Genomic DNA, 15,753 nt, shown 5'->3' with positions numbered 1-15,753 from the left:
CACATAAATAGTGATATAGCCACATGATGGAATATTATGTAGCCATTAATAGTCAGGCTTTAGCCTATTTGATGACTTAGAAAAATATAAGAGGTAATGTTGAGTGAAAAGGTTACAAAGTACTGTCTGTAGCACAATGATATGTATGTACACACGCACAGTGGGAGGAGACTGGGTGGGTACACACGGCGCATTGACAGTGATTGTCTCTGTGGGTGCAATTATGCCTGACTTTCATCCTTTAGCTATTTTTTATGCTTTCCTAACTTTTCAGTGCATGTTTGCTATCTTGGGAGCAGAAAAAGCTTATTTTTAAAGGAATCTTCTGTACATAATATTGCCAATAAAATAAAAACAAGTTTGTAGGTGAATATTTGAAGACAGTTTCCCAAACTAAAAGAAAATCTTGGAAATATAAAAAGAATGCATGAATTGAGAATAAAAGTCCAAGTGCCAAGACACTAAAGCAAATGGAATAGGGCCTACTAAGAACCCTGTAGGTCAAATTAGAGCAAAGCATTTGCATTTGATTGAGTTTTTTTCTCACAGGGAAATGGTAAATCCTATTAGTTTGTCACTAACATGCTTTTTTAAATTCTGGAATTGGAAATTGGGTGGTGGCTTTTTTTGCCAGGAAATCTGCTATAGGATCACAGGGAAGACTAAATCTGCAAAGAGAAAGTGGATGGTTTTGCAATTATAATAAGGGGTTGGAGGTTGATTTGGGCAGCGTATACAAAGCAATGATCAACGCCAGGGGAGCAGAAGCAATCCCCCCTTCTGTCCTGCCTCCCCTGTGTTCTCTCTGTCCTCCTCCTTTCCTGCTTGCCTTTCCTTTCTTTCTGTGCATGCTAACTTTGGCCCCATTTCATAAGCCAAGATAAAAAAGTTAAGGATGTTAAATCTGTGAATGTTATTAACATTTAGGATAGTTATATTGAATTCTTAATATCTTCTGAGTTTTAAAAAACAAAGCAATCCAAAATCTAACCAAATATGAGAGAATTAGTAATTAAATAAAATTATCAGGAAAGAATGAAGACTTGCCCCGTTTTAGGTAGAGTGAATTCTGGAACAATGCACTTATACCACAAAGATGCAAAGATCACATAGCTGTTCTTTTTGGTGTGCAAGTCTGCGGTCACTGATGGAGAAGCCTGGAGTGAGCTAGGGAGGTAAGGTCACCTTTTACAGGATGTGATCCATTTGGTTCTTTCAACAAGAATCTGAAATTAATAAAATACCAGTTTTTGTTTCTCAGCTGAGAAAGCAGGCTAGAGGAAGTTGAGTGATTTGCCCTTGTAAGTAGCAAAGCCACCAAATTCCAGTCTTTCTATACTTTATTAGATCTGTTGCTTTAAACTATAGATTGAATTTGCACACGTGAGATTAGGATGCAGATCTTGCCTTGGGAATATCTACATGATATTTTTATATTTAAATGATACACTAAATGTTAATATTAGTGGCAGATTGTGTCAAAATATAACTTGTGCAAATTAAAAGCATGAATGTGTGAAGCACATGATAGGGGGATTTTCTTGCTTTTGATTTATGCCTTATATTATCAGACTCACCTGTATATTCCAGCTGTGTCTTTAAAAATGCATTTAATCTAATTTTAAGTAAAATGAACAAATAGCAGTGGTTGTGCATGATCGGTCACTAGCCCACTCAATTGTTTTGTGAGGCACATCAAATAGAAACACGTGACAAAGAATAAATGTTTTTCTCTCCTGTGCAGAGATGAACTGAAGTCTGCTGCTGCCAAGGTAATTTATAACATATATTTATGGAAATAAATGACCCGTTTAGTCATTCATGTGCTTCAAATCAATCACCGAGTACAATGCTCAAAGCAAAGGAAAAAGAGTATTATTCAAAATGCCTTTTGAGACCTCCTCTGACCACCGCGGCTCGTTGAAGAGTTTGCAGCCGAAGGTTCTGCGGTGCAGAGAGGCTCCCTGTCTTCTCATTATTAACTTGGGTGAAGCCTTTGCTTAGGCCAAAGGGGAATAAGCACTCTAATCATCCGGAAAACTAATTAACTTCTTTCTTTCAAAGGCCTTATCAGATTTCTCCTTTGAAGCTTTCCTCTAATTTCGTAGGACTGAAGGGCTAATGACATTCGAGAGTGCTATCAAAATATATTAAGCAATCAAAAATGTCTTTCAATGAGAGGCATTTCGTGGAGCTGAAAGTAACAGTGTGAAGGTCTCACCACACAGGTTTGAACGCTGGGTCTTTCCCTAGCTGAACTTGGACAAGTTATTTAAAACTTCGGGTTGCACCTTCCACTTCTGTAGAATGGGGAGAACAAGACTGACCTCACTAAGTCGTTGTAAAGGTCAGAGATGTAATTATGCAGTGCTTGGCATCAAGGAAGTGGCAGCTACTATAGTTTTTGTAAAAATAGCACTGATGTCCAAGACATCTACAGTGGTGTCCCTGGAAGTGTGGGCACCATGACTTCGAGGACGCAGTGTTCCCTGTGGCTATGGCCCTGAGGCACCTGGGCTATGGAGGATTTGGACAGACACCATCTGGCTTCCAGAAGCTTAACTGATCTGATTGGCCAAAAGGAATATCCTGCCATGAAAATCAAACAACATTCTGGAGCAAGCCTGCTCCAGAGAAAGACTTTTTACAAAGGTTTTTTAAGTTCTGAAATGAGGGGACACGTAAAACTTCATATGCCTTGGGGTGAATGGGGTGTGGAGGTAGAGGACAAAGAGAGAATCAACTAGCAACACACCCCACCTGTCACCTTTAGCCTGACATGATATGTGTTGGCTTAATCTTCCAGATTGAGCAGACTCCTCGCACCCCTTCCAACCTCAGAACCCAGCATTCCAGGACTACCCGCCGCCCGGGAGACACAGACACTCACTATGCACGGTCAACGCGAATTTACCCCTCACACCAGCTCTCGTTAGAGCTGAGGAAACTCTAAAACATCGTTAAATCTACCAAGAAAATTAATCCATCCTCACCTCGTGCCCCGACAATGGGATAAGAACACTAAACCAGTTTATGAAGAAAACCAGTTTGCAAATAAACTGTGAAGTTCATATTCATGGCAAGTGCATTGTTAAATGAGGCGGTATGGATAAAAGAAAGATAAGAGAAGCTTAAAATAGTTGCCACAGAATCTTGTGTCTGAACAAGGATATTTCATCAACGAAATATCAATGAAATCAAAAGCCATTTGTATTCTTTTAAAATTGTTTTTAAATTAAATTAAAATACTTTTAGAATTAAAGAAGTAATGTTCCAATGTGAACACCATAGTAAAAACTTAATATGCCTCAAAAACTGTAGACATAAGTAGTTAGTTAGGAAAATATAGGCAAAAACAATTCTGGAAAAGAGGGTAGTGGCTTCTGCCTGCTAACCTGCAGAGACAGGCAAAAAGCTTTATTCGATCCCAGTGATCTTTACTGTAAAGCCATATCAAACGTCAGCTGTTGAAAATCAATTCCAATTAAAAGACAGTGTGAGAAGAAACAGTACCTGCTCATAAAACAAAGTAATAGAACGGAGAGTGGCTCACAAGACTTCTTCATTTCTAAGGTAATTTATCCATCTACTTACGGTGGTTTAGTGACATTTTCCTGAAATATACGAGTTTTTCAAAACCTAATTGAAGTTTCAATCTGTTGATCTTATGTCAGAATAATATATCATTATGATCTCTTAAAAGAAAAATTAATGTAAATTTATAAATTAATTATAATTTGAAAGATTGTTCACTAGTTTTAGCCAATCAATCATTGGACTATCCTTATATTAATTGAGTTGGGTACTGATAACCTCACTAATCATAAAGTTTCCAATTTAGGCAGGTCAAATGCGTTTTTCCCCTATGATATCAAACATGACATGAAACAATATAAAAGAATTTAAAAACTAACCCATACCAAAGAGAGGAGAAACAGACCACACAGGCATGGAGAAATTATTAATGCCATAGATACAATGGTAGATAGCATTTGGAAACCATCTACCACAGTATCCCGCCAGCTTTGCTGCGGATGAAAGGATGCGGTTTCATAGAAGAGGTGAGACAGTGGGCACACGAGCACAGAATTCTTCGTCTCACCACACATCCCATCACCCAGAAGCACTGGACTGATGTGAACTATGGACTTCAGTTAAAAATAATGTTTCAATATTGGTTCATTAATTGCAACCAATGTGCCCCCTAACACAAGATGCTAATAGCAAGGGAAACGGTACCAAGGGTGAGAGCTGGGGCAAGGGTTCATGGGACTCTGTAGTGTCTGCTCATTTTTCTGCAAATATAAACTGGTACGAAAAAACCATAAAGTCTATTCATTACTTTTTAAAAAATTCACAATGATGAGGGAATGTCAAAGGGATACAAGAACCAACTGAAAGAGCTTCAAATGTTCAAGTCTGGAACAATTGGAGCAATAAAATAAGTAAAGTGGTATTAGATTATGACTCACAATATAGAATAAATATCCATAAGTACCTATTGATATAAATAAATTATTGAATAAGTAAGTAAATGGGGGAGAATAGACAACTCTCCCATGCAGAAGAATTCCAAATAATTTATGTAGATATTTCATCCTTAAGGAAGTGGAGCATAACTACCCATTTGTTAAATGTGGGCTGTATACCGACTTTTTTTCCAAGGAGTATAGTATGGAAAGAAAGAGAAAAGAATAACTTTACAGTTCAGAAATCTGTAATGGTACACCTCAAGCCAGGTGATCAAGGTTACCATCAGCAGTGACAAGTCATGTTTATAGTGAACACCCGCGATATGATAAGATGAGAACAGTACTTTATTTCTGTGGATCTAGTGCATTTATATTTGATGTAATTTGTGAGATATTTTGGTTTAACTATTCCATCTTAATATTTTCTCTTATTCTTCCAGTAATATGCTCATTTTTATTTCTGTTTTTTGTTTTCTTTTGGATTGATGAAAATTTTTTATTGTTCTATATTTTACTCTTTATTCGTCTGGTAGTTACCAACATGTTTACTCTTCATTTAGTGGTTTCCCTAGAAATTACAAATATCCTTGATGTATGAAAACCTAATATACATTAGTACTTTTACCTTTTTCAGGACATGGCAAAGACATTAAAACATTGTAATAACATTTGCCACCTTCTTTATTTGTGAGGTATTTTTGCTATGTATTTTACTTTTACGTATGTTAAAGCTAAAAATGTTTTTACAATTAGTAGTCATTCATATTTACCATGTACTTATCCTATACTTGTTGTTGGTTCCTTCCTGCAGAACTTTCGTTTCACAGATTTGGTGCACTGCAGTCTCTGAAGGCTGTCTTGGTGAAGGACTCAGGCCCCAGCCCACCATCCTGTTACTCACACCTGCACCTACCCTGACACTCCCTCTGGAGACCTCCACAGGGGTTGGGGGGCCCTGGGCTAAGGTGGTCTTAGGTATCTCTGCCAAGAACACATGGAAGATGTTCTCCCACTTGGTCTCAGTCTTCCCTACTTTTCTGCTCCAGGCCTATTCCACTCTTCCTTCTCCTGAACCCCAGGGCCATAAAAGGGCAGAAGCCTTTTGTTCAGGGCTCCCTGGGCAGGGAGACACGATTCCCCCACCTCCATCTCCACCCAGTGCCAGTGCCCTGGGGGAGAAGGGACGTGAGGGGCCTCTGGCCTCCTACTACGCAGGACACCATTTGCCTGTGTCTTAAACCAACCCGACCAAGCAGACGGCTCTCTCCAGCTCAGGGCCTCACGACATGTATATCAAAAATGTGCTATTTGAGACATTTAAGAACCATTGTGTCACTGCCCTACTGGCTTCTCTTGCCCACTGCATAGATGGCAGTCTACACATTGAGACATCTGGGGTTGCAGTGGAGAAAGAATTTAATTACCTAGGGGCAGCCAAGAGAGAAGAAGGGAGAAATTTCTCAAATCTACCTCCCTGAGAATTTGGAGATTAGGGTTTTTAAGGATAGTTTGGCAGGCAGGGGTCTAAGGAATTGGTTTTGCTGATTGGTTGGATTGGGGGTGAAATGGTAAGAGTGTAGAAATTGCCTTCTTGCACTGAGCCGGTTCCTGGGCACAGGCTGAGAGACAAGTTGAGTCAGTTCCTAAGTACGACCACTGGTTTGGTTGGGCCAGTTGGTCCACGGGAATGCAGGGTGGGGAAAACATCTCAAAGACCAGCCTTAGGTTTCACAGTGGTGATGTTATCTATGGGAGCAATGAAGAAAGCTGTGAATCTTATAACCACCAGTTATTTAATACAAGACTCTTGAGCCGTAAGCAATTATAGGAAAGCAAGTTAGGGAACAATGGCTGGATATCTTTTAACTGTGCCAACACCTTTGCAGAATTTGGGCCCCTACCACAGTTTCACCTGGTGGTCCTTCATTAATTTTATAAAGGGAAGTTTCCAGTATTGACGTCTTATTAATTAAAGCCCATATTTTATTCAGATTATCTAGTTTTTATCTAATATTCGTCGCAGTCATATTGGAATTCTCTATACCATCTTCACAAGTTTTCTAAATTGTAAATATAAAACTGTTTAGAAATGTACTAATTGATGCCTTTGGCATACCTACATACCCATGAAATTTTCACTACAATCAAGAAATGAACATTGTCATCACCCCCAAGAGCAGACGCCCCCTTCGAAGACCTTCTCCTGCCCTCCTGATGCTACCAGGACCCTCTCATCTGCTTTCTAGAATTTTATATAACTAGAATTATGCCATGTGTGTGTGTGTGTGTGTGTGTGTGTGTGTGTGTGTTTGTCTGGCCCTTTTCATTCAGCATCATCATATTAATATTTAATCCATCCATGTTTTTGCATATATTAATAGAGAATTGAGACACCACAATTTGTTTACTATATTCACTTGATAGACATCTGGGCTATTTCCAGATTGGGTGTGTAACAAATAAAGGGGCTAACAACATTCACATACAAGTCCCTGTAGGGACATATACTTTCCCTTCTCTTTGTTACATAGATAGGTATGGAATGTCCACATCACGTGGCATGTGTATGGTTAACTATTTTACATTTCCATCGACAGTGTGTGAGTGTTCTGTTTCTTCCACATCCTTGCCAATACATGGTATGGTCAAATTTTTGTTTCATTAATAGCTGATCTAATGGCTGTGTAGTGTTCTCTTATTATGGCTTTAATTTACATTATCCTAAGTAATGATTATGTTGACTTTGTTTCCAGGTGCTTATTTGCCATAGGTATAATTTCTTAGGTAAAATTTCTTTGGTGAAGTATCTATAGAAATCTTTTGACCATGTTTAAATTGTATTTGTTGTCTTTGTCTCGGATATTGAGCATTTATTATACAATTCCTTCATCAGATACATGATTTGCAAATATTTTCTCCACATCTGTGGCTTGATTTTCATTCTCTTAACATTGGCTTATAAAAAGCAGAATTTCTTAATTTTTGTGAAGCCCAATTTAACATTTTTTTAAAAAAATGGATCATGTCTTGGTCTGTTATCAGAGAACACACTGCCTAACTCAAGATCACAAATATTTATCTCCTATTTTCTAATCTCCTTTTAGAGGCTTTTAGAATTTTGGGTCCTACAATTAGGTCTAGGATCCATTTTGAGGTGAGGGGTTTTTTTACTTGCTTTGTTTTGTCTTGCTATCTTTGCTCCTTTATTGAAAGTCAATTAACAGTATGTGTGAGCAACTATTTCTGGGCCTTCTGTTCTGTTCCATTGATCTATTCATCTATCTTGAAGCCAATACTACACTGGCTTGAGTCAGTAGCTTAATAACAAACTTTGAAGGCAGGTGTGTCCTACATTTTTTTAAAAAATATTTTTGTCTGTTTTTAGTCCTTTGAGTTTCCGTATGAGTTTTAGAATCAACTTGTCAACATCTACAAAAAATTCTGCTAGGATCTTGAGTTTGCATGGAATCTGTAGATACATTAGAGAAGAACTGGTATATTAACAACATTGACTCTTCTGGCCCATGAACTTTACATATGTCTCTATTTGTTTAGGTCTTGCCTAATTTTTCTTGGCAAAATTTTATAGTATTCAGCATATGAGTCTCGAACATCTTTTGTGAGATTAATCCCTATGTCATATTTTTGACATGATTGTAATGGTATTTATACTTTTTTCTATTTTCATTATTGGTATACAGAAATATAATTGATTTTTATATTAATCTTGTATCCTTGCTAAGTCACATTACTTCTAGAAACTTTTTGGTAGATTCCATAGGATTTTCTACATAGACTTACAGCACATAAAAAAAGGGTCTTTAAAAATGTCTTCCTTTCCAATATGGAAACCTTTCATTTCTTTTTCTTCTGTTAGTGTGCTGGTTAGAACCTCCTGTAATACTATACATTCTTAGGAAGAAAGTATTGAGTCTCTTGCCACAAGTATGATGCTAACTTTAGTGGTTTTGTAGATACCTGTCACCAGGTTAAGGCGGTTGCCTTCTATTCCTACGTGTTCGAGAGTTTTTTGTTTTTAATTTTGTTTTTTAAGTCAGGAACGGATATTGGAGTTTTGGCAAATGAGCATCTATTGAGATACTGATACAGTTTTTCTTTTTCAGTTTATTAATATCTTTAATTACACTGATTTTTAAAATGTTCAACCAGCCTTACATTTCTGGATATATTAATCAGTTCAGGCCATCATTAAAAAAAAATATGAGACTAGGTGGCCTAAACAACAGAAATTTTTTTCCTCACAGTTCTGGAGGCTGGAAGTCTAAGATCAAGGTGTCAGCAAGGTTGGGTCTGGGGAGGCCTCTTTTCCTGGGGGGCAGACGGCCACCTCCTCATGGTGTCCTCACACAGCCCTTCCTCTGTGCATGTGCAGAGAGACAGAGAGGGCTCTGGTACCTTCTACTCTTTCTAAAAGGACATCAGTTCTATTGGTACAGCCATTATGAAAAACAGTATGGAGGTTTCCAGTGAAATTAAAAATAGAACTACCATATGACCTGGAATCCCTCTTCTGAGTGTAAACACAAAGGAGATGAAATCACTACCTTGTACGGACATCTTTACTCTCATGTTCGTGGCATCACTAGTGTCAATAGCCCAGCTATGGAAACAACCTAAGTTTCTACCAGTGGATGAATGGATAAAGAAACTGTGGTATATATATACGTATACAATGGAATATTATTCAGCCCCCAAACTAAGGAGACCCCGAAATTTGCCACAATGTGGATGAGCCTGGGAACATTATGCTAAGTGAAATAAGCCAGGCACAGAAAGAATAATATTGAATTATCTCACTTAGAGTGGAATAAAAAAAAAATTCAAATATACAGAGATAGGGAACAAAACAGTGGCTATTAGGGTGGGGTGGGGGTTGGGTGAGGAGGAAATGGGAGACGTAGGTCAGAGGATACAAAGCAGCAGATACATGGCCTGAACATATCCAGAGATCTAAGTACAGAATGAGGACTATAGGTAATAACACTGTAGTTTATTTACAATTCATGACAAATAATTAGATTTTAGCTACTCTTGAAACAAAAACAAAATGAGTAACTATGTGAGATGACGGATGTTAACTTGCTTCCCTATAATAACCTTCTTACTATTTATACATCTCCCATAACGTCATGTTGTGTACCTTAAATATATATAACACAATTTATTTTGAAGAAAGGACATCAGTCCTATAGGATTAGGGCCCGCTCTCATGACCTCAGTCAACCTTAGTTACTTCCTCAGGACCTGTCTCCAGTCACATTGAGGGCTAGACCTAAGTGTCTGGATGTGCAAGAAGGATACAATTCAGTCCTTAACACGGGCATAAAGCTCAGGGGGTCATATGTGTTCATCTTTTTATGTATTGTTGGATTTGATTGGTTAAAATTTTGCTTGCAATTTTGGCATCTATTAATATGTTTAAGAGGGATGTTGGAGTGTAAATTACTTTTTCTATAATGACTTTTTCAGATTTTTGTATCAGGGTAATTCTGCCCTCATGGAGTGAATTGGGAAGCATTCCCTCATCTGAATTTTCTGGAGGAGTTTGTATAGAATTGATGTTATTTCTTCCTTTATTACTAGAGAGAATTCACCAGGGAAGAGCCACCTGGACAGTTTTCTTTGTGGAAGGCTTTTTTTTCCTCTTAAACAATTTCTTTAATAGACACAGGGTTATTCAAATTATCTATTTCTTGAACTTCAGTAATTTGTGTCTTTCAAGGAATTAGTACGTTAATGTAAGTTGTAAAATTTATTGCCATAATTTTGCTCATAACGTTCACTTACATCCTTTTAATCTTTGTAGACTCTGCAGTGGTGTCACTTTTCTCATTTCTCTGTGTGTGCATAAATTTGAAAATTTTCTGGACTTAAACTGTAGAAATTGTCTTCCCTATGTTGTACAAGCACTGATATTTCTACTCAAGGGTTTTTTTTTTGGTCTTATTTTTATTGTTTTAGCCTGGTTTCTTAGGGCTTGCCCCTGTGCCTGCATAACATATGTGCAAGCCATGATTTGGGCAGGGCCCATCAAGGTTTCATCCTCTGCTGAAGGATCTGTGTGCGCGTTGGAAATACATTCAAAGTTGCAGCCAGTTCTCATGTCTCCATGGATTTACTGTTTCAACAGGGTCTCTCAGTTCTCCCCAGACATACACGTGGTTTCCATCAGCCAGATATCTGTGGGCAGCTTATCTCAGACATTCTTGTGTCTCTGTGTGTTCGTGTGCATATGTATGAGAGCGAGAGAGATATTTATTTCAAGGAATTAGCTCACATAATTGTGGGGGCTGCCAAGTCTGAAATTTAGTAGGAACCAGGGAAGAGTTGATGCTGCAGTTCAAGTTCAAAGGCCACCTGCTGGCAGGTCAGTCTTTTGGTTTCTATTCAGGCCTTTGATGGACTACATGGGCCTCACCCACATTAGGGAGAGCAATCTGCTTTATTTAAAATCCACTGATTTAAAAGTTAATCTCATTCAAAAACACCCTCACAGACACACCCAAAATAACACTGGACCAAGTATCTGGGCATGGAGGCCCAGCCAAGCTGACACATGAGAGTAACCATTGCGGCACTGTGGTTCTCGTGGTCTGGCACTTGCACCAATTGGGACCCCACCTCCCTGCTCATCTCCTGCTAAGCCTTCCCTATCTGGCAGAAACATGGCTTTTTACCTCTTGCCCCATATCCAGCCTGCCCATTCTGGGATCATTTAGGCAGCCAGCCCTGTATGGGAATACTGTGGTTCCCAACCAAGCCATGGGTCTGCCCTGGCAAGGCTACAGGCTCATTGTTCTCATGGGTAGTTTAGCCATTGTTTTCAAGAATGAATGCTTCTCAACTTGTTATCTGTCTATACATTCATAATTGTTACGTCTTCCTAATGAATTGACCCTTTTATCATTAAAAAAATGTCTGTCTTTATCTCTGGTAATACTCCTGTCTTGAAGTCTATTTTATCTAATATTAGTCTGCCACTGCAGTCTTATTACTTGCTGTTTTCTTGGTATATCTTTCTCCATTCATTTATTTTCAATCTATTTGTGTCTTCTTATTAAATATCTTATATATAGCACACAATTAGGTCCTGCTTTTTTAAAAACCCCATTTTGACAACCTCTTGCTTTTAATTGGAATGTTTCAGCCACGAACATTTGTTATAGTTATTAGCATGGTTAGATTTAAGTATATCATTTTAAAATTTTTTCTGTTTGCCCTCTTTGATTTTTGTTTCTCTGTTCACTCTTTCATTCCTTCTTTTGGATTACTTAAATCCTTTGGAATTCCATTTTAATTTGCTAATGAGAATAGCCATGCCAGTTGCTCCAGGAAATCAAGGAAAGGCCAGTTTCTGAGTACAGAGGAGAGGTTTTGTGCTCAGTTTAAGGTTTGGGTGATGTCAGATCTCAGGTTTTACTCAAATGTCTCCATCCCTAATCTCAGGGGCCCACTTCTTCTCAATTAATGACCCACCTTAATATAAGAGACTTGGCAGGACTTTGGGCTCAGTTCACATCACACTTTACAACCTGAACAGTATGTTTGGGTTCTGGTCCTCAGTTCTGACTACTTTGCAGGTATGAGAATAAGAGATTCTTTCAGGCTACTATAGGAACTCTCTGGTTCTATGACTGTATCCTGAGCTATGTAACTACCCAAGCTTTCTGAATATACTTTGTAAAGTCCACCCCAGCCTGTAGTCTTTGTAGTCATCATTGCTATAGAAACTCCTGACTGCAGCATCTACTTAATTTTTCAAGGTCTTACTATTGGCCAGCACTTTGTCTCAAGCACCCACACATGATAATAGAAGCCATTTTGGTGCTCCAACATGCCCCAGATTACTATTGCCTCATTTTCCACCCTCAGAAAGGTCACTGATATATTCAAGCCTAGACAGGTGAACAATTCAATCCTAGAATGCCATCTCAAGGCTCTATTGCCTAGGATTGCTCCTACTACGAAGGACTGTATCAGGGACCAGACAGCAAAACAGAAACCACATAAGGGATTTAATATATTTTTTTAAAAAATTTTAAATTAAAAAAAATTTGTTTTAAGAGATAGGGTCTTGCTCTGTCACCCAGGCTGGAGTGCAGTGGCATGATCATAGCTCACGGCAGCCTTGAACTCCTGGGCTCAAGCAATCCTCCTGCCTCGGTCTCTTGAGTAGCTGAGACCACAGGGACATGCCTCCATGCTTGGCTAATTTTTAAAATTTTTTGTAGAGATGGGGGTCTTGCTATGTTGCCCAGGCTGGTCTCAAAATCCTGGTCTCAAGCCATCCTCCCATCTCAGCCTTCCGAAGTGCTGGGATTACAGGCGTGAGCCACTGCACCCAGCCAAGGGATTTAATACAGAGAATTAGTTACATGGACAATTAAAGCAGGGTGGTAACTTAGAGATTAGCAAGTGCAGAAAGTGAGTGCTATTCCTAGGCCTGAAGAGACAGTAGGAAGAGTTGATGTTATCACAGTCATATTCTGAAACCCTCCAATGGGAGCAATGTCTATGATGAGTATTGCACAGAGGAGACTGGAACCACGAAAGAAGAGGCTGGCTGGCAGAGATATTGCCACAGAGGAGACTTGTCTGCTATCATAGACAGTTAAAGGCAGAGTGCTGCAAAGGGAAAACTTTGGCAGTCTCCTCTTGGGACTTCCACTGGCTGAACCTACCAGGAGGCCGGTTGTCCAGGGAGCTTGTGTTGTGGCATGTTGTATGCTGTAGGGCATCAGGGAGAAGCAGGAGACGGATCTGAGGGTAAACAGGCACATGATGGGCATGCCCTCCATTAAGCTGCGTGTGGACTGCACTGGGCAGAGATAATTTGCATTAATCAACCACTGCTGTGTAACAAACCATCCCTACACTTAATGGCTGAGAACAACAAACACTTCACTTGCTAAGGATTCCGAATCTGGGCTGGGCTCCGTGAGCTGCTCTACTTCTCTGCAGACGCTGCTTCCGTAGCTGCTTCGCCAGGACGGCAGCCGGCAAAGTGAGATGCTGACTGCGGGCCTCCCCTCTCTCGCTTAGTGCTGTCTCGACCTCCAACCTCCGACAGAGGGTCCGGGGCGCTCCCACCTGCGCCCCCCGCAGCGGCACTGGCAGCCGCGCGCCGCGGCCACCTGCTTCCCCAATCCTCACTTTCCCCGCGACTGACTCATTCTCTCCACGGTGTCCTGGTAGGCGAGGATGGGGGATGGAGTTTGGGGTTGGGGCTCAAGATCGCCGAAATCGCGCCCCTGAGCAGCCACGGTCTGCGCGGAACCAAGCCCGGTGGACATGGCCAACGGCGGCGGCGACACCGCAGGTTAAAATTCATAAAACCCCTGCACTCCTTTCAACAGACTTCTTTCATAGAAAGCGTGACTCAAACCAAGGCCGCGTGCCCAGCCCAGTGCCTCGTACCACTCGCGGCCGCCACTTGAGCCGGAACCTTCCCACTCTGCCCGTGATGGCCGCGGGAAACGGGGGACGATTAGGACAGCGCACGCGTAGCCCCGGCGCAGGAAGAAGCGGGGCATTGTGGGAAGCTCCCGCGCTTTCGCGGGTTCCGTGAAAATGGCGCCCTTGTCGCCGGTGGCGCCCGCGCCTTAGCCCGTCTGGAGACAGGAGCCCGCGGGGCTGGGGAGGGTGCCGCGGCGATCTCTGTGCGCAGCGGAGAGGCAGCGGAGAGGCAGCAGAGGGCCGGAGACTCCGCCGGGCCCCCCCGTGCGCAGTTCCGGGGCGAGGATGGCGACCCCGGACCAGAAGTCGCCAAACGTTCTGCTGCAGAACCTGTGCTGCCGCATCCTGGGCAGGAGCGAAGGTAGGCAGGCTCGGCCGGCCTCTCGGGGTCCGTGGACCCAGCCCGGAGGCCGCTCCCTCGGCGCGCGACTGAAGCCATCCCGGGACTGGAGGAGCGAGGATGCGGGGCCGGGGCGGAGGTTTGGAGGGCTGGGATCCGGGGCGGAGGGAGCGGGGTCCGGGTGTGAAGGGTTCGAGGGCAAGGAGGAGTGAGCGGGGAGCGGGGAACCGGGGCTGGGTTGGAGGCTTCGAGCGCCGGGGTGGAGGGAGCGGAGAGTCGGAGGGTCGGGGCTGGGGCGCGGGCAGAGGGAGCGGAAGGCTGCGCACTGCGACTGGGGCGTAGGGTTAGAGGGCGGTGGCGGAGTGTTGGAGGGCCGGGGAAGAGGGAGCGGAGAGCTGGGGCTAGGGGCTAAGGACTAGGGCCTCAGCGGAGGGAGTGGAGAGTCGGGGCTAGGGGGTAGGGGCTAGGGCCTGGGCAGAGGGAGCGGAGGACTGGGAGCCAGGGCCGGGGCGGAGGGCCGGAGCAGAGGGAGCGGAGGGCTTGGGACCTGGCCCAGAGCGAGGTTGCGGGGCCCGGCTGACAGAGGGGCGGAGCCAGGGCCCGGAGCAGGCTGAGTCACCGCTCACTCTGGCTCGTCGGTCCGTTAGTGTGGACGGGAAGACTGCCGGCTCGAGAATTTATCCCCCTTCTCTAGTGTCATGCATCGGGGGAGGGCGCGTCTGCGCACGTTTGGGTTCATACTGAGTGGGGTGGAGAGCGAGGATAGCACCGCGGAGGGTGAAGGTGCGAGGTGCTGGCGAACCACGTCATTGTCATTTTTCCGTTAGGAATGTGCAACAGGTTTGCGTATTATGCGAAGGGAGTGTTTACCACCCTTATTTGCCATATTTTTCTACTGTTTAAAGCAGCCGTCCCCGACCTTTTTGGCACCGGGGACCGGTTTCGTGGAAGACATTTTTTCCACGGACTAGGTGAAGTGGGGGAGCGGGCCAGAAGCGGAGCTCAGGCAGCGATGCGGGCGATGGGGAGCAGCTGCAAATGGAGCTTCACTTGCTCGCCCACCGGCCTCTCACCTCCTGCTGTGCAAGCCGCACCCCCACCTCAGCGGCAGAGCTCTGCGGCCTGGTCCGGGAGTTGGGGACCACAGATTTAAAGGGTTGAGAGTTGATCTGATATAAAACTGTTCTGGGAAAGTTCACATTGCGGATTTGGCAAAGAAGTAAAACCAAAAACCAATCTTGTGCAATAGGTAAAGCCATTCTGTAGCTGAAGGTACTTGAAAAGAAAGGGTACTGGATGTCATGTCTTGGTTCTTGGTTTGGTGGGGATGCTCTTTGAGGGGATTTTGTGAGTAATTAAAGCATCTGGTAACTCCTTAAGCACCAAAATGTGTAAAAGAAATTATGCAATTTTTGAAGGAAAACTTTAAGCAAAATTACATTTAAAGTACTGAGAATGCATTTT

The 15,753-nt window shown here is 42.4% G+C and overlaps 1 protein-coding gene across 1 annotated transcript in view; it reads left to right on the top strand.

Moving 5' to 3' along the window:
- The first annotated feature begins 14,205 nt into the window (after positions 1 to 14,205).
- Positions 14,206 to 15,753, top strand: part of TUBGCP3 (tubulin, gamma complex associated protein 3) — an 85,268-nt gene continuing 83,720 nt past the window's right edge. The window contains exon 1 of the mRNA XM_012637956.1: positions 14,206 to 14,310. Within this exon, the coding sequence (XP_012493410.1) occupies positions 14,235 to 14,310 (76 nt within the window). The 5' untranslated portion in view covers positions 14,206 to 14,234. The remainder of the gene's footprint in view (positions 14,311 to 15,753) is intronic.

This window comes from Propithecus coquereli, unplaced genomic scaffold, assembly GCF_000956105.1.
Source record: "Propithecus coquereli isolate 6110/MARCELLA unplaced genomic scaffold, Pcoq_1.0 Scaffold125, whole genome shotgun sequence".
In the NCBI taxonomy this organism is placed as follows: Eukaryota; Metazoa; Chordata; class Mammalia; order Primates; family Indriidae; genus Propithecus; species Propithecus coquereli.
This window is presented reverse-complemented; position numbering and strand designations above follow the sequence as displayed.